Raw genomic sequence first — 22,305 nt, 5'->3', positions numbered from 1 at the left:
GGAGTTGCGATAACAAGCTTTTCGTACACCAGGGCAAAAACTTTGTAAGTTTTAGGAGTTATCAAGCAAAGGGTCATTTGGTACCATAACTTGAAATGGTCAAAAACATAACGAAAATTGTTTCAATATCTCTAGAAATAAAAAAGCTGTCCCTGGAAAAAAAGAGGAGAAAAAAGATGATAAAACATAAAGAATACAAAAGATGGAAAAACCTAAAAAGCATAAGAAATACAAAAGGTATTTCACCTGAAAGGTGGAAAGACCTAACTAATAGACAAATTATTCTCAAACAGTTAGAGGTCATTCCACCTTAACATTTTTTTAAAAGAAATGCTAGACTGCGCAATAAGGTATGAACAAAGTACAAATTATTATACCTATGCTATATGTTGTACTATAAAATGGGAAAATAACAAAGCCATCAATAATTTTAAAAAGGTTTTTCTTTATTCCAAGCCATTTCTTTAAGAATTCTATGTTGAATATCGTAAACATCTATTGAATTACTTTTCTGAATTTTTTTCCATTTATTCTGAAAAAAAATTCCCAAGTGAAAATTCTTTACACAAGCATGTAAACAGAAAACCTAACAATAGAAGAAAGTGTTCTAGAGGCTAGCTGTCTCCGTACAAAATGAATGGGTGGACTGTAAAAACAGGTTCCACTTGAGTAACAACAGAACTTGATGTGATACCTGGCTGACCCCATTGAATACCTTATTGTGCAATCCTGCAAGCTATTAAAACCCTTAAAATAATTCTGTATTTCAAAAGATATGAAAATTCATTAATTAACAGATTTTCCAAATGACCTTGACCTTTGACCTTTATGTTATTTTGTTCGGCCAAGGTAGACGCTTCTTTTCCGAGTGGTCCGAAGTCTCTTTGATAGAAGTTTCAATACTTTCAGGGGCAAAAACTGCTAGAAGGGGACGTCAGAGCCTTTTGGTATGAATAGATTGAAGAACCCTCTTATTGTACTTAAGACATTGGTAAAAGTTTCAACTATCTATCTATTATGGTTTCAGGGGAGTAGCGATAACAAGCATTCCCTTCTAAAAGGGCAATAACTCTGTAAGTTGTGGGAGTGTTTCGACACAGGGTCAATTGGTACCATAACTTTTAATGAGCAATTACATGAAGTTTAAATTGTTATGACAACTCTAATAACAAAAGGTGACTCTGGGGTATATAGAAAAAAAAGGAGAATAAAAAACATAAAAAAAACAAAAAATCTTTCACCTGAAAGGTGGAAAAACCTAATAAAAAACATAGGAAATACAAAAGGTCTTTCAACTGATAGGTGGAAAGACCTAATTGCATTTAAAACATTTACAAGTACAAGTTCAAGTTACATGTATCACTACGAAACAAAATATTTTATGTAAACTGGTACGCATTCATTTTAGTTTGAACTCGTAACATACACGTACAAGAACGCTTACGCGTTGGTATGCTTAACATCTCTCATATTATAATTTCACGTCTTAAAGATTAAACAATGCATATATTTTTCTGTAAAATCGTTGATTTGTTTATTTTTAAGAATACATAAATATATTCACTACCGTGTCTTTACTTATTGAACATATAAATGTACATTCGGGGATTTTTATCTTTTCGTGTTGCTGTCTATTCTTTTATATTGTATCATATATTTGTAGATCCTTGTTCATCTCTTAACTGTCATCATATGTGTGTAAATACGCAATCAGGACCAAAATGTCTGTGCTCTGAAGGTTTTCAACTTGATAGGAATAACAAAACCTGTTCAGGTGTCATTCGGTGTTTTTTTTTCATTATTTAAGTTCATGTTGCTTTTGCTACAATAATGAGCGCTTTTAAGAAAAATAAATTTTTTCAGAATAGTACATGTACCTTCATTGACATCAACATCTCTTATTTATAGTTTTGCGAATTTTATCAATAATTCTTTGCAAATTCCAACTAATGTAGCGGTGTAATCAAGCTGCCCCTGCTTTACAAATAATAAAGTCACTGATAATATGTGACTTACTTATTATAAAAATTGTGATAAAACACACACACACAGACATATATATATATATATATATATATATATATATATATATATATATATATATATATATATATATATATATTTATATATATATATATATATATATATATATATATATATATATATATATAATAAACATATGTCCTGTTGAATGTTTTTTCGTGCTAATTCAAAGAATTTGTTACAGACAACACCCCCTTTTATAAAAGGGGTTTTCTTGTGAGCAATGCATCCATGATCGTTATGCATGATATACACTCGACCAGTGGGATACCAAGTAAATATTTGAAAACAAATATTTTAAGCAACAACATTGAGACATTTGCTGTTGACGCAAAGTCAGATATCATCTACTTCGTCGACAGTGAAAGCACTTCACTTAAGAAATACAACATTATAACACAACGTACAAGCACTTTAGCATCGATATCATCTGCAAGAGGTAAAAATTGAAATTTGTATTTTGGTTTAAAAAACTTTCTAAGATTTCTGAGTTTAAATGCAAATATCCATTGCATAGCATGTGACATTTGCAAGTATATATTTTACTGTTCATTGTCACGAGATATATATATATATATATATATATATATATATATATATATATATATATATATATATATATATATATATATATATATATATATATATATATATATATATATATTTATATATTTATATATATATATATATATAATCTATTTTATGACAGACTTGACTTTTGACTGGATTGCAAATCTTCTCGGATGGATAGAACCCAAGCAGTCAACTATACAGTCTTTCTCAGTCAACTCTCAGATAGCAGTTACCATTTACTCCAACTTGCAAAACCCGTCATCGCTAACCGTAGATCCTTATAATGGGCAAGCTCTGCACTTATGATATAAAATCAAAAAATAACCATTTTGAGTATTAAGCTGTTGTTATATGTTTTTGCTAACAAATTTGTATATTTTGTTTCTAATCAAATTTCAATTATAATAAACCAAACAAATATATCGTGATTATAGTTTGTCGGAAGGATTATATTTTGGTACGTTATTTATATACAAAAAATAAATTAAATTGTAAAATTCAAATTACAAATAAAACTTCATGCATTAGAAAATACCGCTTTCGAGAAGAGAAGATTGGTAAAAAAAATACAACGACAAAATAACGTAAACTATACAAAACATTCGATTACTAATGGTGATGTTTCATGAAATATTTTTTACAGGGCAATATCAACTCCCCCCCCCCACTCCACCCGTTTTTATTTTTATTCATTTTGCCCTCGTTGTCCGCGGGTAAATTAACGACTGGGCGTATCCAATGTCTCAAATCATCTCTATTTAAAACAAATTGCTGTATTGCAAAATCAGGACCATTCATATTTTTAAAAAAACCCAGCTTTAACATTGCTCTAGTCGATCACTAAACAGTAAATTAAATGTGCATCGAGAGTATATTAAAGCATTTGAAAGAATAACCAACGGTATTTTATGTTCATTTAGTGTCCTCTATTGGATTTCGGGAACGTCTAAAAGGTCAATAGTTCGTGGATCCTGGACTAGAGATAAACCAAAGGTTTTGGTATCGGCGGATAGTCTAAACAACCCACGTTCTCTTCAATATGATGTCACAAGTGAAAGGTAAGCATGTTAAACACTTTCATTGTATCTTATTTGAACTCGTTTTAATTAAAGAGTTACAACTTCAGCTGAAATTGTATTTTTAATTGTTATAATGTTTTTTTGTTAAGAATTTCGGATTCTGAATTTTGAAGTTTGAATTCTATTGAGTAATAAACCAAAATACAAAATGTAAAATAAATGTTTATACCATGCCTTTGTTCACAGAAGTTTTATAAATAAAGGATCAGTTTGATTCAAATAATTTTTTTTCATTCAAATAATAATCGATATCGTACATATCTAAACAAAAAACCACAATCCTAATGTATCTTGAAACTTTAATGAAAAACCATTTATGTTCATAGAACATGGAAGCTCTTTTTGTCTTTAACATTTAGGTAAAATTGTGAAATTTTAATTTAAAAGATTTGTTTTAAATAGACGTTGCATTGTTGTTGCTTGTAAAACGAAGGACAATCTCAATAACGAGTTTTAGTTAAAAATTGGTTGATATCTACATAATGTTTTTAGGCAGTTAATGTAACTTTTTTGTCTTTAACATGCCAATTTTAAAAAAAAATAGATATACATTTACATGTATTTCATTATGAAAAAAAAAAGTTTTGTTTCATCATTTTAGAATATACTGGCTAGATCGCAGAACGATCAAAAGTTCAATGAAAATGGGCTCTGATATAAAAAATCATATTGGAACTGATGAAGCTACGAAGTCTTTAGTATATAAGGTTATTATGAAATCGTTTGTCCTTTTAAAATCAGCGTTCGTAGATATGAACAACATTAGACAGTTTTGAAATTCTCATATTTTGCAGGACTACTTTTGTTGGATAAATGGAGATAAACTCTACTTTGCAAGAGATCTGCATTCCAAAGAAGCAGACTGGGCATTAAACACAACTCAGAACTCAAAAGATGTCTCTGTGTTCGATGCTTCCCTGCAACATAAAAGACAAGGTTTAAAAAAAATTATCACATATTATTTCCTAATACAAAACAATACTGACCCTTACAATACGGAAGTGCATAACTTTCCACAGCTTATAATTTTATGCTATCGTAAAACCGAAGTAAGTCCAAAGTTTTAACTTTCTTTTGTATTATTTTTCTTTCTTTCAAAATTGACATTTTCTGTAACCTTTTGAAGGAAATCAACTGAAAATTAAAAGCAGTTTTATTAGATTTATTTATTTTAAAATTATTTTTCTTAGCTAATGTTTACTGCTTTATGATCTTTTTAGAAGAGATGGGACATTGAAAACCAAACTTAAATATATTCAATGAACCAGAACTTCACCATTCTGAAGATTTTTTTTTTAATTAGATGATCGTTATCATAGTTTTGATAATTTTGAAATATTTATAATAAAGGACAGAAAGTCTTTGGTTTGAGATTCCCCTTGCACTCTGGAGTCCTTGATATACAACTTGACAATTCTGATATTATATATATATAGAAAACTTAAATGAATAAGAACACAAAGTCCGAGTAAAATATAAGCGCTTTTATTTTCATCTTCAGGCCTGGGGGCCATAAAATTAAGACGAACTCGCTTTTGATCTCAGACTCACTTTTACAAAAGGAATGTATAGTGGAAAAGTGAGACAGAGATCGAAAGTGAGCTCGTCTAAGTTTTATGGCCCCGGGGCCAGATGTTTTACAACTAACTAAGGTAAATACGTTATTGTGACGTCATTATAACGTAAGCAAAATCTCTAGTGTTGACGTCACAACTTTGGCGTATTTTTTAAGCACAACACATATCAATTAACGAGGCCGAGTACAGAACGAGTACGCACGCTTTCGCGCAGCGTTTCATTTGTATTGTGACGTCATCTTTTTGCTTAGTTAACGCCATGGCGTTATAGTTTCAACTGCAGATATTCAGCGAAAATTGTAGAAAATGTCTCGTTTGATGCGTAAAAATAATGTTATATTGTGGAATAAACATAAATATCTCGAAGTATAAGCTATATTAGGGCTCGGGTCGAAAACATGAAGAGGGTTCAGCAAGCCTAGCCCTCTGTCACGTTTTCTTAACCCGCCTAAATATAGCTTAATTCATATATGTCAAGAAAGTAACCATGTATTTTATATTAATGACCCTTAATATGTGATGTTATATATTTTTTTATTACTTAAATATGTCTGAATGTTTTAATAATACTAAGAAGATCACCTTTTCCGCCTTTGTCAAATAAAAAATAGCCATTATCTGACGAATCTGGGAAATTGGGCATACAAAAATCAACTTTGATAAGACCCCTGGAACAAACCAGGAGGTAAAAGGTTTTTTTTATTTGACAATTTGATGCCTTTTAGCAATGACTTTAATATGTAGAACAGAAAAAGAAATCCCTAGGGCAGAAGTTTTGAAAAAATGTAAAAAATATGCAAAATTGATACATTTCAAGCAAAATCCCATAGGGTCCTATGTTAAAGACGAACAAACTTTGAGATGACCCCCTAAACAAACGGTGTGGTAAATGTCTTATTTTTTAATCTTAAAATAATAATTATATCAGTAGAAATTCATGTAAAAAGTTTCATCCAAAAATCTAGGGCAGAACAAATTAGACCCGGCCTCGTTAAATAAAAACAATGCACAAACATTAAAATGGTAAACGGATGTTATAATAAACTGTTCAGTTTAGGTTTATATGTTCTTATAAAATGTTTTTCTTTTTCTCGTCTTTCAGAAGTATTAGACTCGCACATTTTATAAAAGGGTAAAACAGTAAAAGATTTCTTTCCAACTACGTCCATATGTTCACTGAGTTGGTTTTTTTTTTTTTTTTTACAAAATTCCGGTGAATTAATATGCTGTTTATGTATCCGGATTCTGTCCCGTAATGTATTTCCTGTTTCTCCAATATACAGTTCTCCTCAACCAGAACGTGATTACATAAATTAAATTTCTGGTATGGCATGATATGTCATTGTATTTAGTGAACTCTTTCCCACTAAAGTTGAAATGTTGTCCTGTATTGATATACAGGGAGGTACCACACCGTGGATCTTGGCATTTGGTTACTTTGTAATCTGGGTTTTTTTTCTGTGAAATTTGACTTGGTGAGAATTCTTCTTAGATTCTTTGGTTGTCTTTTACTGTTAATAAACATCTGTTTTTCAAATATTTTAGAAAAGGTTTCATCCGTCTTCAAGACTTCGTTAAGATGTTTAACTGTAGGAGTAACGTTTGGATTTCTCGGGTTATATGTTGTTGCTAATGGAATTATGCTTTGGATTTTGTTCCGTTGAATGGGCTTAAGTAAATCTTTTCTATCTTTTTTTTTTACATTTCTCAACGGCGAAACAGGAACTGCTTCAGTTGATGTAATCTCTGTATTTTTACAGGCTCACTGTTAACTATGGTACACATCTTTCTTGCTAAATTATAAGGTATGGCTCTTTTTTTATGCCGTGGATGACACGAGTTAAAATGTTAATACTGAGGTGTATCAGTGGTTTGTAAAATATATCGGTCATGATGACTTCGCCCTGTGTAGTCATTAGAATATCCAAGTACGCAATACGATCAAGACTTTCTTCCACTGTAAATTTAATGTCTGGATTAAGTTCAGTTAATATTTCTTTAAAAGTTCTCCTGAATTTCAGACTATAAAGCAATCGTCGAGGTATCTGTTCCAGTTTGTTAAGATATATTTTCCAGTGTCCTCCTCAAATATCTTGTTAACTTTTTTGTACATCGTTTCCTCCAAATTACCTAGGGCTAATGTCGAATACATGTACGTTGGAGCCATTTTGGTCCACATGGCGGTTCCCTTGATTTGTCTAAAGTGTTTACCATTGAATGTAAAATTATTGTTTGTAAGAACGATTTCCATAGCTTCTAAAATAAAATCTCCTAGGAAACAGTTGTTTATTTTCTCTGGATTCTTATCTATCCAATAATTTATTGCTTCAAGTCCCAGAAAAATTGATATGTTACTATACAAATTGATAACATCCAGTGTAACAAATGCTGTTTTCCTCAATTTTTTCTGGTAAATGACGGAGGAAATCCAGATCATCTTGAACGTAGCTTTTGACTTCACTATAGAATGGTTTTAAAAGAATGTCTAATAAACTGCTGAGTCTTTGAGTTGGTGCTGAAGGTCCGCTTACTATTGGTCGGAAAGAGATATCACTTGAATTTGGACAATGGATGTACTCCGAACACTGGGTTTTAATTGCCTCCTTGATTTGTTCTGATTTGTGTACTTTTGGAAGACCGTAAAAGTTGCTCTCTCTAAATTCAAACTTTGTTAAGTAGTCTTCCTCCTTATCTGTTAATCTGTTAAATTGGATGTTGTTTTGTGTCGTTTCAACAGATTTTTTTAATTTTTTGCATAGTTTTCCTGTCGTCATTGTCTTCTATTTCTTTGTAATAGACAGTGTTTGACCACATGTCAATTATATGTTCTTTGTAAAAAATAGAATCCATTATGACAACTGCACTTCCTTTGTCCGCTTCTTTAATCATAATTGATTCATCGTTTGACAGTGATTTTAAAGGTGCCCTTTCCTCGTTATTTAAGTTGCATTTAGTGTTTTCATTTTCGGTGTTACTACTCAGAGGTAATTTATTAAGAGTTTCCCAAATCTAAAATTTCATTTTTACCCTTTTTAGGATTAAAGTAGGACTTGTTGCGTACAAGGTGCTCTTCCAATTCAGTTTCACCGTCATCTTTCTCATAAAAATACTCGGCAACTCTCAATTGTCTCGTGTACTGTTTTATATCTGTTCTTAGTTCATGTTTATTGCTCTGTTGCGTTGGAGTAAATGTCAAACCTTTACATAAAAGTCGTACTTCTGAATCACTTAGATATCTATTAGAAAGATTAATAACTTAAGGTTCAATATTGTTGGTAGATGGTCGAGATGTATCATCTTGATCTACACATACCTCATTCACGATTTTTATCTGTGATGAAACTGGTGTCTGTATTGACGGTCGTTGTTTGGGTTGGGTTTGCCTCCTTCTAATAAATAGTTTCTGGTGTTTCTTCCTACGTAGGTCTCGTGGTTGTTTTTGTATACATTGTTTGCACGTAAATTGTTGTGGTGCACGTAGTTTCTGTCATAAGACGATGTTCTACATGTTGTAGAGGTACTATTCTCCCTGTTAGGTGTTGATCAATTTTGGTTTTGGCTGTTTCCTTTGGTAATAACCTGGTTCCTTGTGTTATTCTTTTTCCAAATGACTTGGAGTTGCTCGGTGATTGTTTGTAGTTATGGCGGTATTTCTCTTAACTACAGCTTCATAGTCCCTGGGTTGATCCTCGTTTGCCATGCTTGTCAAATTTTTCTGTGGTTTGGTTTTGGTGGTTTGTTGTGTTTTCACTTTTTTTTATTTTTTGTAAGCTCTTTTCCATAATTTCTCTAGTAATCCAATAACCAAGCTTCCTTATATCGCCATTTGTTGAAGGATTTCTGTTTTTCTGTTTTGCAATCGGACTCCCACATGTTTAGGAGAATTTCCAGAACTCTACCAGAAGCCTGTTTTTAAATACTTTTTCCATCTCAGTATCGTATTCAATAACCTTTTCCTGGCTCTTGTTGGATCTCAATTGTAGTAACTGGATCTCTCCTCTTAAACGTTCCTTGGCGACTTCAATCCGGATGTTTGTTTGGGCACTAGGCTCCTCGCGGATTGGCTTTATTCTGAATTTTCTTGGCAAAATTGGTTCTGCTTTTTCTAGCTATTTTTCAAATTGTTCAGCATGATTAGCGTTATTTATCTGTGCCCAGTACATTTGTTTTCTTGAATTCAAAGTCTGATTCCAATAAGTTTTGATTTTTTTCTTGACTCTTGATTCTTTTTGTAAAGCTAGCTCGTTTATTTCTCTTTGCGATAACTGAGTTTGGGATTGTAACGATTGTAACGACCTAACCTTATTCTCTTCAATCAGAGCAGTTTTAAATTTGTTTCCTCTTCATCCAGAATTTTCATTGTTCTTGTAGATGACTGACTGCAAATAGGAACACTTTCTCCACACACTTTGATTAAATCCCGTAAAAGATCATTTGTTATATCCATTTTGTTAGTCACTAGATCCATTTTCTCAAGCAGTACAGAAAAATCATCCTTTCGTTCAAAATCTTTTTCCTTGTTAGAAGAACTCCGTGTTTCCATCTCGATCACTGGTAATATACAGGTAAATCCAGAAAAAAGTTACAGTTGTCGGATGAAATATATAAAACTTCAATTAATAAAAACACAAAGTCCGAGTAAAACATAAGCGCTTTCATTGTTATGATGACACTGCCATAAAACTTTATGCATTGATGGCATAGATATGTATCTAAATTCCATTACTTTATATAGATTTGCACGATGTTGAAAACGTCTTTTAAATATGACTAAATGGTTTCAGGTTCCTGCAATGTATTGAATGGAGGTTGTGGAGAAATATGTGTTCCAGGTGAAAAAGGTCGAACATGTGAATGCGATATCGGTCTTCAACTTCAGCCTGATCAAAGCTGTGACAGTGGTTTGTATTGATATTATATATCATATTGTTTCAACTGAAATAAGCAGTATGCGTGATTAAGCCAACAAACAGTTGATCGTTACCCTAAAGATCAATTATTAAAAACATAACTGCGTAATTGATCTTTTTTCCTTAATGATTGATGTATATGGACTTCATTGTGACAGAGAAAATTTTTGTTTCATAAATAAATAAAATGTCAGTTTTCAAGCTCCAATATTGGTATTTGAATATCCTTGAAAAACAGTTTTTGTTGGTAAAAGAAAATATTAAACGTATTTTATAAAAACATTTTTTTTTATTTCTAAAGACGTTTATGTACATCAAATTTCTCTTTAAAAAGTTAATTTAATTTTTCATAGCTGGTACATGTATATATGTTTCATGGTTATATTTCAATTTGAATTTATATTTTTTTGTAGATGTGTTCACGTCAAATTTTATTGCAGTAATGGACTATACACATCAAAGAATTCTACAAATTGACCTTAAGACTGGGGCAGTAGTGAAATTACCTTTATCAATAAGCATATCTACAGGACTAGCGTTTGATAAATCAACAAAGACTCTTTTCTTTTCCAGTATAAATCGAAGTATAATGTCAACTTCGTTACACGGAAAGAATACAATGTTATTCTGCACAATAGGTATAAGTTTTGTAATTGACTTTCCACTAAATTGTATCAATATTTGACTGTAGAAGTGCACTATAGTGTAAAAAATAATCACAGTGTTGACGTTCAAATCATAGATTTTATAGCCATTTTTATCACGTTACATCCTTGTCTATCTATGTGAGGATCTGTCTGTCAAATTTGTTGACAAAGACTTTCATTTTCAGCTATCTTGTCTTAATCTTACCAAACATGTTACGTAGCACTGTTAAGGTTTACTTTGTGGTCGCGCCGACCAGAAAGTACGGGAAATGTTAACTATTATATCGTACAAAACAACATATCGTCAACAATGCTAGTGAATAAAGTATTTTCCGATTGTTATAGGGACGAAAACATTAAACTACTGTAACATTAAAAATTACCTATGCGTTTAACTTGGTAGTCATATAAGTCCAACAACGATAAATATAAACAACCGACTGTTTGTGGTGTTCTTGTGGATGTAACGTCATACTGTAAATTTTGGCGCCTATTTTGTGTAGAGAGAGAGACGGATCAATCAATTTTTTAACATGGAAAAAGGCAATTATAAAATAACAGAGCATAATCTTAAAACATTTATTATACCCGTAAATCCTATCTATTATCATAATGCTCTTTTTGATTTGACATTTGATTATTTTTTAGAGCGTGTATTATTTCTTTTCTAGAGTGTTTACCCTACGAGTTCTAGGTGTTTGACACCGGGAAGCCTATCTAAATCCGCTTTTTACAAGGACATGCGCTAAACCGATCATTGCGATCTTTTATACATAAAGAAAGGGAATGTTTGATTTATTAAAAAGTGCTGCTGCTTCGATTAAATCTATAGAATGAATTTTTAAATACATAAAATATTAAATAAAGGTCAGATAAATTCCAACAACAGAGCTCATTTATTTGATATTTATTCTCATAAAAGAATAACTCTATACAAAACAGCAGAATCTACAAGAAAAGTAGAATTTTATTATCATTTAAGGAGGCCGACTTTCGTTTGCATTGCGCATGTTTTTACGCATTCTAATATAATACAGTTGATTTATACTCTTTATGAATTTTTTTCGATATCATTTATAAAATTGAACACAATAAACAAAATACAGATAAAAATATTTAGATTTTTAAAAGAAATTTTTATTTTTAACACGATTTTTACGTTGTGCGGTAGGGGAGCATTGCTATTGCGCTTTTATGACGTTATGATAAAATGAAGCTTTGTAGGAGTACGTTATAAGAAATAACATAAAAGAAAAAGTAAAAATTGTACGCTGCAGAAATTTTATATACAGAATGATGCTATCCTCGAGGACATTTTCCTCATTTTTGGAATGAATCCATTTTTCCAATCATCATTCGTGATGATCCAAATATATAGCAAAATTTGGTGCATTTTAATATTTTGAGATGGCCCCCACTAAAAACCAGACGGTAGAATTTTGTGTTTTTTACATATAAGGTAGGAAGTGATATTACTAATCATATATAACAATTTGAGAAAAAAAGCTATTGTAGTATTTTTTTAAACTGCTTTGATGTGCGGAAAATGACAGTTTCCTATATATTCCTATAGTAAATGTACCTCTATTTTGAGATGGTCCCTAAAAAGAACCAGACGGTCGATTTTCATGAACCGTCGCAGATAAACTAGAGTTGGTTTAAATTACATACGGTTAAAAAATAAAGAATTATGCTATTGTAGTTTTTCCGCAAAAAAACCCAAATCGGCCTCCTTAAATTTTTAATTTAAATAAGGGTATTCCCTTGTAATATTGAAATTTGTTTATGACCTCCATTCGAAAGAATTATCAACAAAGTCACGTGACTATCAATTCAGAGGACCACACTAAGTGTCATACAAAGTAGCATTTACTATACTGTTTCATTTAATATATTATTTATATCATGATAAGTAACTTTACATAAATATTTTGAAATATAGGTTGCATCGTTTTATGAACGTTTAAAACCGCTGATATTTTCACAGTAAGCCTTAACAGTGCTGCGTAGAAAACATTCTTGATTAAAGACACGCTGATGCTAATTAAAGTATCCCACTTCTCAATGTTGTTGTATCAAGAATTTCTTGAGAAGTATATCATTGAAATCCGTAGACAAAACATCCTTAAAAAATACCAAGACGATGGGCGGTCAGTATTCATCCCTCTGAGTTAAGGCCAATTTAATTTGACCATTTTGCACCTAAAATGTAAGTTCAGCCTGATTAGGATTTGTTTTCAGTATTTCTGAATAAACAAACTTTTTCCTTCAAAAATTGTTTTTAATTATGCACAATGGTCACACTAAATAAAGGGATTACGAAAAAATATAAACGAAGATGCACAAAAGTTTGTGTGACCTTTTTGCACTTAAAAAAGACATTTCTTTATAATAGTTGCAATTTGATTTAAAAAAAAAAACCTTTTGAATATCAAGAATTTTATAAGACTAATCCAGTTTGCCTAGATTTGTATTTAGTATCATTTTGACATGATAAAACATCGACGTCAGTGATGTCAAATTTTAGATATAGGGCTTCAATGGTAAAACATTCAGTCATTATATATATATTTGCATGATTTTATGCAAATCGTCTATCACTACCTCAAGATTTAACTCTGTCCATGTCCCTATAGAATATTTTGTTATACTTTCATGTTAAATACTGAAATCTGATTGGTTAAGACGCAGTTAATAATATTTTCTATTACCCTCAGCGTTAGCAACTCACTTAGCAACGGGTAACATTAAAAAATGTTACATGCGCGAAAATTATGCGCGTACGGTTCGCTGTAGAATTCACGTTATTCCTATACAAAAGCAGTAAAATTTCCTTAGAAATTAAGACATTCAGTATAACAAAATAAATAGTGCCTGTTTGGGAGGATAACAGTTGAAATTGACACCCCTCGAAAACCATTGTCAACCTCCGCTTCGCGTCGGTTGACAATGGTTTTCTCGGGGTGTCAATTTCAACTGTTACCCGCCCAAACAGGCACTATTTATATAATACAAACCTATAAAATGTAAAAAAAAATGTGAATCATGAATAAAAAAAAATAATGAAAAAAAGGTATATTGAAAATTCATAAAATTGCTTGTTTCTGTCATTTTCGTCTAAAAAACTTTCCGCACAAAAAAATAGTTCCCCAAAAACATTTTTGTTTCTTGAACTCAAATGGATTTTCTTAATGGATGTTGTGTAATTATGAAATAGTAATCTTTCTGTGATGATTTGATAAATAAGATCATATTCATTTTAAATATAATTATCATTTGCGCAATGAAATCAAAATGTGAGGAGTGAGATATCTTAAATAAAAGGACATACCTCTTGAACAAAAAATAATTTATTATCAATGCAAAGTTGAACACATGATTATAAGTCTAACCCGTCTACTTGCGACTCTATTAAGTTGCCAAGGTCCAGCTATTCCTTTATATCTCATGTACGCTGGGAATTTCTCTCATGTTAATTTTTGTAACCAATGCAATTATTCTAAGCAAATTTGGCAAACGCATTTATTGGTTATGAGGATATATATTCGATGAAATAAAGGACAGCACCCTTCTTTAATGGTAGATACTTTAAAATCATTGAAATTTTGTTGACATTTAACAAAGGAATGAGAGAGAAAATGAATTAGTTGTCCCATTCAGTTTTATTCCATGAACTGTTTAGACATTCGTTACTTTTATATTAATTTTATTTATAATTATACACTTGTGGAATTATTTTTTTTTTATTTCATCTGTAAACTTAGCTAATTACACTTTTTTTGATTTAATTATATGAAATTTAACAACTTTTTGAAAACATCTTTTTTCTGCAACCGTACTTTTACAGAGATTGATCCCTCAGTATATCCAATTCTTTAAAATCTTACAAACTAGTGACTTCTTAACTAAAAATCGTGGTATTTGCTACACATTATTGCAGTTTTATATAAAAAAAAAAACCCATCAAAATCCAATAACTTTTTTTTTGCACTTTAAATTTATATCTCATTTGAGCTATTAAATCCCTACCGAGTTATTATATTTTAATTTGTGATTGGCCCCGACCTGTTAAATGTACTTTTTAGGTTATGAATTTTACATTAATCAATCTTCAGGTGTTTCGTATGCTGCCAGTCTAGCCATCGACTATTCCACGGGTAATCTGTACTACACTGTAGGACGTAACAAATCTCAGGATTACATTGGAGTGGTTCAAAGATCTACATCAATACAAAAGACTCTGATTAACAATCTGAGCGAACCAAGGCATATTGTTCTCTTTTCTTCAAAAGGGTAAATTTTCGTTAACATAAAATTGTTTTTCTACATGTATCAAATCAATATGACATGTAAAGTAATATAAGTTTCCAAAAAAAAGCTACCTGTTTTAATAATTTTTTCTACGCATATCATAAAACATGTTCACTTCTTTTTATCGTAGATACATATTTTGGACAGAAATGGGAAACAGGATTGCTATTGGTAGAACACATATGGACGGAACTTCAAAAACCTACATTGTAACAACAGGAATAAAATTTCCTAATGGCCTAGCTATTGATTACTCCTGTAAAGTTCCTAATCTTGCTCTCATTCAAATTATAAAAATGTATTATTTTGATAAGTTTATATTGTATATATATTTTCCATTGTATTTACTGACGCCTCTCTGTTTTAGCAAGCCGTTTGTATTGGACAGATTTGCGAACAAACACGATAGAATATTCCGACCCTAACGGGGGTAATCGCCGTCTTCTTGCAACTGACCGTGATGCTTTTTTGTATGACATTGCGATTCATGGACAATATCTCTACTACACGGCATGGAACCGAGAGTAAATTATCTAGTGAAGAATAAATTGTATCATTTAATTGTTATGACAAAAGCACCTACGTTACAACGACTATTTTAATATTTTTCTATGTTGGCAACAACCTTTTTTGTAGCATACCCACAGTGATAAATACATGTAGTATCATAATATAAAGTTAATTTCATGTACATGTACTCCCATAGCTTTTGAGAGTAAAAATCAAAAGTCGTCTGCATATTTTGGTTAAACCGTATTCTAAACTTTAACCAAACCAGCTGAATATATATGCAACATGAATAAGTCATCTAAATTATGCTTTAGGAAGCAAAGTTAAAGATATATTCTGATTTGGCCGGCGATATTTGCAAAAATTGATACTTCTTTTACACTTTACAATGAAATGCCGTTTGTAACATGGTATTTTTTAAAATTTTACTTTTAAAAAAAAGATAAAACACGGAAAAAAATGCACTCTCTTTAAAACGGTATACATTTTGATAAATTAAAGAAGAAGTATATCAAACTCCGATTTTTTTCTTTGTCACAGACTCATTACTAAAATGGATAAAGTAACGGGATCTAAGATACCTTTCATGTCAGAACATCAAGAGTTTGGACGACTGGACAGCTTAGATATCTATGCAGATGAAAATCGGGACGGTAATTCAATAAAATACCATATTATACTAAAAAACAAACTATGTTCTATGCAATATGGAGTTATTTATGTATTTTAGATGCTCATAGCTTTTGAAGGAAAACAAGCAGTGTAGTTAAGATGAAAGGAAGAATGTGATGGTCTTTTCATAGCATATTTCTATATTGTTTATCCTTTGACTACTGTTTATTTCTCATATGCAATGGGGTTAACATTGTTTTACAAAAGGCAATTTAAATCAATCTTCATCATAATCACAACACAGTCTATTCAGTTATGAAGTAGAGTTAGGGGATTGATAAATACATCGGCAAATTTCCTTGAGAAAAAAAAAATATTTTGATAAGTGGACGCGTATTCTTTTACACATATAAAAATCGCACAAATGACAAATTTAAAAACAACAGATGTATTAATAAAAAATGTATGATTTATTGTTATGTTTTGAAATACAGTGCATATAATAAACAACCTAGCCGAAAGTAAATTGAGACTTTACCCCTGGTTTACTTTCGGGGTTTACTGTGGGTTTACTAGAGCAGACCCAGAGTAAACCCCAAGTACACCCAGAGTAAACCAAAAGTAAACCTACTAAGTAACCCCGATCAGAAGTAGACCCCTGAGGCATTCGGTATATGTGTATTTGGAATATACAAGGGGAATACAGGCAGTACGATAATTAGATAAAAGACGGGTTCACATTTAACTGTTTAAGAGGACCATAAAAGCAAACCGCGAGTAAACCCAAAGTAAGCCCTGAGTGGACCCAAAATAAACTCAACCTGGACACATTTTCCAAAATAAAAACCGGGAGTAAACCCCAAGTAAACGACGGAATTAAACCCGGGGTTTACATAGGATTTACTCGGGTGTTAGGTTGGGTCTTATTGATACTGTAATGTGATATTTGAGCAAAGATTAGAAAACGTGACAGAGGGTAAGACTTAGGAAGCCATTTTACGTTTTCTTTACGAGCCAAATTTGCTTATACTTTAGTATACTTAAATTTGTGTTTTTAATGAACTATATCTTTTTTTTTGCTCGACAAGTCTTGGCTGTGTTGCGGTTTTTGAATTATTTGTTAAAATCACTGGAGTATAAAAAATGTCCCTATTATTATTGTTTTCATCAACCTCAATCCATTTTGTATTGTTTTTTTTAGTAAGTTTAAGCTGTTCAATAAACAATGGATTATGCAGTACATTCTGTTTTCCGACCCCAAACGGAAGAACATGTGGTTGCCAGGATAATGTTAAGCTCCAATCGGATCAGTTAACATGTGAAGGGGGTTAGATATGCCTTTATTTGATATTAGAATTATGATTTTTATTTCCGGATAGGTTTATAAGTTTTTATACTATGGTTTGCGGTTACACTTAGATACCACATACATTCATTATGATATTGCACGAATTACAATAATTTTAGAAACAAATTATAAGATGAAGGGTAGAATTGGTTTTTTTCTTTCATTTTCATTATTAATAACACAAAAAGAAATAGTCACATTGTTTTACGATATCAGTAACGTTTCCACCATAATAGTTAATTATCAATAAGGCCAACATAAAATTATTGTTTGTTTTAATTGTCTCCCGCCTCATTGCAATTAACTCTGCTCATAAAATTTAATGAACAAAAACTAATTTTTTTAATGGGGATGTTTTTATTTTTTTTTTTCCAATTTTTAATTAGTTTTACTTCAAGTTTGAAAAATAAAAATAAACTCCCTACCTCTCTTTTCGGTCTAGAAACCCCAATGCGATAATTCTAAACATTTTTTTTAAAGAATGGCCTAATTACAATCAACCTTTAATAAGTAAAAATGGCATCTAGGTAAAGAGATTTTAAATTTTATCATAAAGGCGTCCAAATGATATCATTTTAATGAAAAATCAATGCAAGTCGCAAACCTTCCTTACAGATGTCAAAATTTATGCTAAAGATTGAAATTAGATACATGTAAGTCTAATTTTAAATAATACACTATGCATTATTTCTTATATTGACTTTATTTATTAGTGTTTCGGTGTCAAACTCTGCTACAGAATTTAACCTTGATTGATTGCCTCTTGCCCTATCCTGGACTGTCTTGTCACTTCAATTGTAATGCCGGATATGAACCTGCTGTCAACACCACTGTTTTATGTGGCTCTGAAGGGCAATGGATGCCCTCAACAGACACCTTGTGTAAAGGTATTACTCAAATTGTCAAGTAATTTGAAGTAGATGAGCAGCCATTTTGTACAATTGATGATCAAAATGTTAAAATTTCATAAACTTGCCCGCCTAAAACTGTCTAAAACTGTTCTCAAAGGATAAATTAGGAATACATAGATTTTACGTGTTGTTTTGAATGCAAGTTACGCATAGAAGAACATAACAAGGCCTTTTTCACTAAAACAGCTGAAGAACTGCAAATTGCAGACATATTTTGAAAATTAAAAATCTGACAAAAATATGCAAGGGGTTCATCTGTGTCCTCTCTCAATCTATTTGTTAAGAAAAACACTTAATCATCTTCCACATAAATGGTAATCTCTTTGCCTCAAAATAGGTTTCCCTTTTTATCAGACGGCATGGGGTCTATTTTTAAACAAGATAAAGTCCAGTCTACACTTAGAGCTCCTATGCGTCAATGGAGGCTTGTTGACGTTATATTTTCATGGTAAAAAAATAATGTCATGTCAACACATTTGTTGTTAAATGTAAAAGGCATCTCTATACTAATCCCAGCATTAGTTTTTTTTCAGTTCAAATATATCCATATCTAGATTCATAGGGACAAATTGCCCTTGTATGCGTAATTTGCATATAAAACAACGTGTAAAACCTTATTATTTTTGCTAAATCTTTAGAAAACATTGTTTAGGCAGAAATAAGCCAATTTAAGAGCTTATATCCCAAGATATACATGATGGTCGAAAATAAGTGGATTATGGTAGTATTTTGAGGCTCTATACATTATGCTACAGCATTTGAATACAATTCAAATGGTCTTAAAATAAATTACAAATAAAATGTAACACATTTTCCAATATTATTTAAACAGTTCAAGGAATATGTTTTAACGAGGATTCATGTTCGAGTGTGAATGACATGATTTTTTCAGTATTTTGCTTTTTAGGTGCAAAATTATTACTTTCTGTAATTTTACATTATGTTTCTATCCAAAATTGACATTTAACGTAACGTTAATAAGTTGAGAACTTGTTTTGTTATGACCCTGATAACGTGAAATGCTACAATGTCGAATACGCATCATCGTTCCTCCGTGTTTGTTGCCAAAGCATTATAAAAAGTTTATGAGCATTTGAAAAGGGTCAATTTGTTTATAATTGGCGATAAAAGCATTTGGCATCCATAACTTAACAATTATCGCAGTGCAGTTACTAAATATTCTTTAATTATTAATGTGGATGTTTTACAATGTCACACTTCATTATCATATCATATGCTGTGTTCCCTCTCTCAGAGATTAGAAAAACGGAAATAACCTACACGTATTTGTACGTCGCATCCGCAACAGGTGCCTTTGTTGCTGTCATGGTAATGATTGGAATCATCTGCCTTGTAAAAAGACAATTCAGATCTAGGTATGAATAGTTACTATTACTGTTAAATCCAAGTCAACCCTTTCTTTCGGTTTTTTGTCCGTACGTATTTACAGTCATTTGATGCCACATACATGTACTTGCGAAATGATATCCAAAACAAAAAAGGATTCTTTCATTATTTGCCCTTAAATTCAATTTTTTTTCAATTTCATGGCAAATTAATTTACCAAGTTATGCATTTGAAATATGTATACAAAAGGGTATAATGTCTTCAATTATATGTAGCATTAATTCGAACAGGGCAAAACTAGACTAAAACTTTACTAGTGCTAACAAAACAGATGATGCGGACGTGTATTCTGGATTTGCTTGTATATATGATTTATGAAAGCTATGTTTGATAACACAATTTTATTTGTAGGTTTTTATATCTCAAATTCCGTAAACATGTAACATTGAAAATTCCTATCAAAATTTATTTAGTTCTCTAATAATTTGTTCATTTATAAAACAAAAATTTATTATACGTATCATCTACTCGTCAAAGTTATACAATACTAGTTGGTTTACCTATCGGTTTACTTTCAGAGAATCACATGACGGAACTTCATCAAATGCAGTGAACAACCAGTACATATCTTACGATAGCCAAGGATATTTGCATCCAGGAACTAAGAATCACTATCATTCCATCGTATCTGTGTATAACATAATTCATGATGAAGATCTAGATGACGAGTCTGTGACAAACCCATACCTTACCCCAGTATATGAAGCATGAGTGCATCTGAACTGTAGCAGTTACAGGAGGCGGAAGGAATAACAATGACAACATTAATAACCATTTGTAACTTTGGGTTTATATTAAGCAACAGTGGAACAGAACCATATTGACTCAATTTTTATCCAGAATATAAAATGCATGTTTTTTTTTCAATATATCTTGTTTTCTTATTGTCGTAGTTAATTTTATCTTTAAAACATGCATTTAAAAGAGAAATATTTTACATTTTAAGACATCTTTATCCAAGAAGTATATCTTTCGTAATGTTATAAAAAAGAACGTAAGAGATAAACATTGAACAAAAGTCCACTTCTCGAGTAATATTTTTTTTTCATGAGAGGAATAACCCGAACAAAATACACTTAAAAATTATAATAATATTTCTCTTTTCGTGCGCAGATGAAAAAAAAACACCTTTGTTTAGTCCATTTCAGTTATTCAAAGCGCCTAGTATTTGATATATGTCATTCATGTTTTTGTTTTGTTAACTGTAGTATCAACTTTTTATTTGTGAAAATTTATATCAGAAGAAGAGGCATTTACCAATTTAGCTCTTTTACCCCTACAATAAACAAACAGCATTCAAATATACAACTATAGAATTATAAGTACATAGTTAAATACCAGTTTACAAACTCTGCATTAAACCTTGTTCTATTAATTTTTGATTAGTTAATAATATACATTTAATAAACTGTTCTGATGAGTGGGAGAAAAATCCAAATATATATACTCGAAAAAAAGCCGATAAAAACTGTGAAAATGCTCAATGGTGAAAAAAATAAGTAAAAAGTTATTTTTACATTATTTGTGTATAACTCTTACACATTCTGTGGGGGTTTCGTTAACTTTTTTTTTACAAAAACAAAACGAAAAAGAGTAGAATATCTGTAAAAAGTTTGTCAAAAGAATAAACAACTTCATCTGACATTTAGGGGTTTTATAACTGTAAAGGAAAAGACATATAGTAAAAAAAAAGAACAAACTTTTGATTTTTGACCAAATGTGAACAAATTAGACGTTAAGTTACATAGTGTCAAATTAAATTGTATGATGAAGAGCACAACAGAAAAAAAGGTGATATAAAGATTTGACTTTCTGTTAATTGTACGTGTGTCTCCTTGACATCGTGTTTTCAAAGTTACCGTGCGCTGTGGTGACAAAACATATTGATTTTAAAATCGGGTGACTAAAATACCTTTTCATTAAATGGAATGAAACTTCGTATATCAATTAAATATGTTTTGTTGCATAACATTATCTGCAAGTTATGACTATATATATATACACCAAATCACATGTAAAAATTACTTAAATAATATTTGCAATGAAATTAAAACACATGATTTCAATAAAGGTTGTTTATTAATTTGATCAAAGGAGAAAATATGTAGGTGGTATATTGGAAAGGATGAATATTAGATAAAGACATATACTCTGCGATGGTTAGTTTGAAAATCTAAGAAGATATCTTTAAGAAAAACTGCACCAACTTATTAGAGGTGTTAAATAATAATAATAATATTCACAACATTAAAACTACTAATGTTCATTATATCTTGATTAAAACAAAGCATTGAGTATATGTCTCAAAAATTAAAACTGACATACTAAGCATTATTTAGAAAATTTAATTTAAAAAGCAAGCACTGATGAACTTTAT

General features: G+C 31.0%; 1 protein-coding gene across 1 annotated transcript in view; it reads left to right on the top strand.

Annotated features, from left to right (window-relative positions):
- Positions 1–21,924, top strand: part of LOC128163816 (low-density lipoprotein receptor-related protein 4-like) — a 31,035-nt gene extending 9,111 nt beyond the window's left edge. Inside the window, exons 5-20 of the mRNA XM_052827486.1 lie at positions 1,664–1,774; positions 2,228–2,482; positions 2,753–2,903; positions 3,537–3,674; positions 4,297–4,402; positions 4,490–4,631; positions 10,057–10,173; positions 10,596–10,820; positions 14,945–15,122; positions 15,271–15,398; positions 15,508–15,664; positions 16,191–16,303; positions 17,464–17,589; positions 18,324–18,497; positions 19,777–19,897; positions 20,447–21,924. Of these exons, the coding sequence (XP_052683446.1) occupies positions 1,664–1,774; positions 2,228–2,482; positions 2,753–2,903; positions 3,537–3,674; positions 4,297–4,402; positions 4,490–4,631; positions 10,057–10,173; positions 10,596–10,820; positions 14,945–15,122; positions 15,271–15,398; positions 15,508–15,664; positions 16,191–16,303; positions 17,464–17,589; positions 18,324–18,497; positions 19,777–19,897; positions 20,447–20,639 (2,435 nt within the window). The 3' untranslated portion in view covers positions 20,640–21,924. The remainder of the gene's footprint in view (positions 1–1,663; positions 1,775–2,227; positions 2,483–2,752; positions 2,904–3,536; positions 3,675–4,296; positions 4,403–4,489; positions 4,632–10,056; positions 10,174–10,595; positions 10,821–14,944; positions 15,123–15,270; positions 15,399–15,507; positions 15,665–16,190; positions 16,304–17,463; positions 17,590–18,323; positions 18,498–19,776; positions 19,898–20,446) is intronic.
- The last annotated feature ends 381 nt before the right edge of the window (positions 21,925–22,305 follow it).

Source organism: Crassostrea angulata, chromosome 9 (assembly GCF_025612915.1).
Source record: "Crassostrea angulata isolate pt1a10 chromosome 9, ASM2561291v2, whole genome shotgun sequence".
Lineage (NCBI taxonomy): Eukaryota > Metazoa > Mollusca > Bivalvia > Ostreida > Ostreidae > Magallana > Magallana angulata.
This window is presented reverse-complemented; position numbering and strand designations above follow the sequence as displayed.